Source organism: Haplochromis burtoni, unplaced genomic scaffold, assembly GCF_018398535.1.
Source record: "Haplochromis burtoni strain Fernald_Lab_line unplaced genomic scaffold, NCSU_Asbu1 Contig_1560, whole genome shotgun sequence".
Taxonomy (NCBI): Eukaryota; Metazoa; Chordata; class Actinopteri; order Cichliformes; family Cichlidae; genus Haplochromis; species Haplochromis burtoni.
In genome coordinates this window covers 30,266-30,854 of record NW_024583921.1, presented here as the reverse complement: position 1 = coordinate 30,854, position 589 = coordinate 30,266, and the positions used below count along the sequence as shown (strand labels likewise).

Below are 589 nucleotides of genomic sequence, written 5' to 3'. Positions count from 1 at the left end.
ACGTTTGGATATAATTCCTAGCACATGGAAATGTAACAAAGAAACTGAGATTCAAGCACAAAAATGAACAATTTCAAGGATACTTTCTCACCCAACTCCACAAAGAGCACCAAAGCTGGCAGAAACACGAGGAAACTGCCAAAAAAAACAAAACAAACCAAAATCTTAAATGTCAATTTAGATCTAAATGTCTACATCTCTGTCACAGAATTAGAGGACTCACCACGGGTTTGAGCAAGAATGAAATTGTTTTATTCAACCACTTGGGAAAGCCGTAAGGAAAAACCTGAGCCTCCAGACAAGGGTCCACAGGTCCCCCTTCCCTAAAATGAAAGAGATCATTGGCACAGGAGAAAACAGTCTGTTCAGAGACACTGAACTGAGAATTACTGTAATGGTTTCAAAAAGAACCACAACCCCACGTTGTTCATAAAGACAATGGCAGCATGGTGATGTTTAGTGGTTAGAACTAAAAAGAAACAAAATCTCTAAATGTTACATGATTTAAGTTTAGAAAACAAATGGTACTAACTGACTTATTAAATGGAACAACTCACAGTTTTTGTAGCAGGGTGGTAGCTCCATCTGC

General features: G+C 38.2%; 1 protein-coding gene and 1 long non-coding RNA gene across 2 annotated transcripts in view; both read right to left on the bottom strand.

Annotated features, from left to right (window-relative positions):
- LOC106632720 overlaps positions 1-589 on the bottom strand; it is an 11,890-nt gene that overhangs the window by 2,148 nt on the left and 9,153 nt on the right. The window contains exon 5 of the mRNA XM_042217050.1: positions 84-135. Coding sequence (XP_042072984.1) covers positions 84-135 — 52 coding nt within the window. The remainder of the gene's footprint in view (positions 1-83; positions 136-589) is intronic.
- LOC102290915 lies at positions 7-589 on the bottom strand. Its single transcript, XR_317926.2, has 3 exons — positions 558-589; positions 224-323; positions 7-135 (listed from the first exon to the last, which is right to left on the bottom strand). It is a non-coding gene; the product is annotated as an uncharacterized LOC102290915 (long non-coding RNA).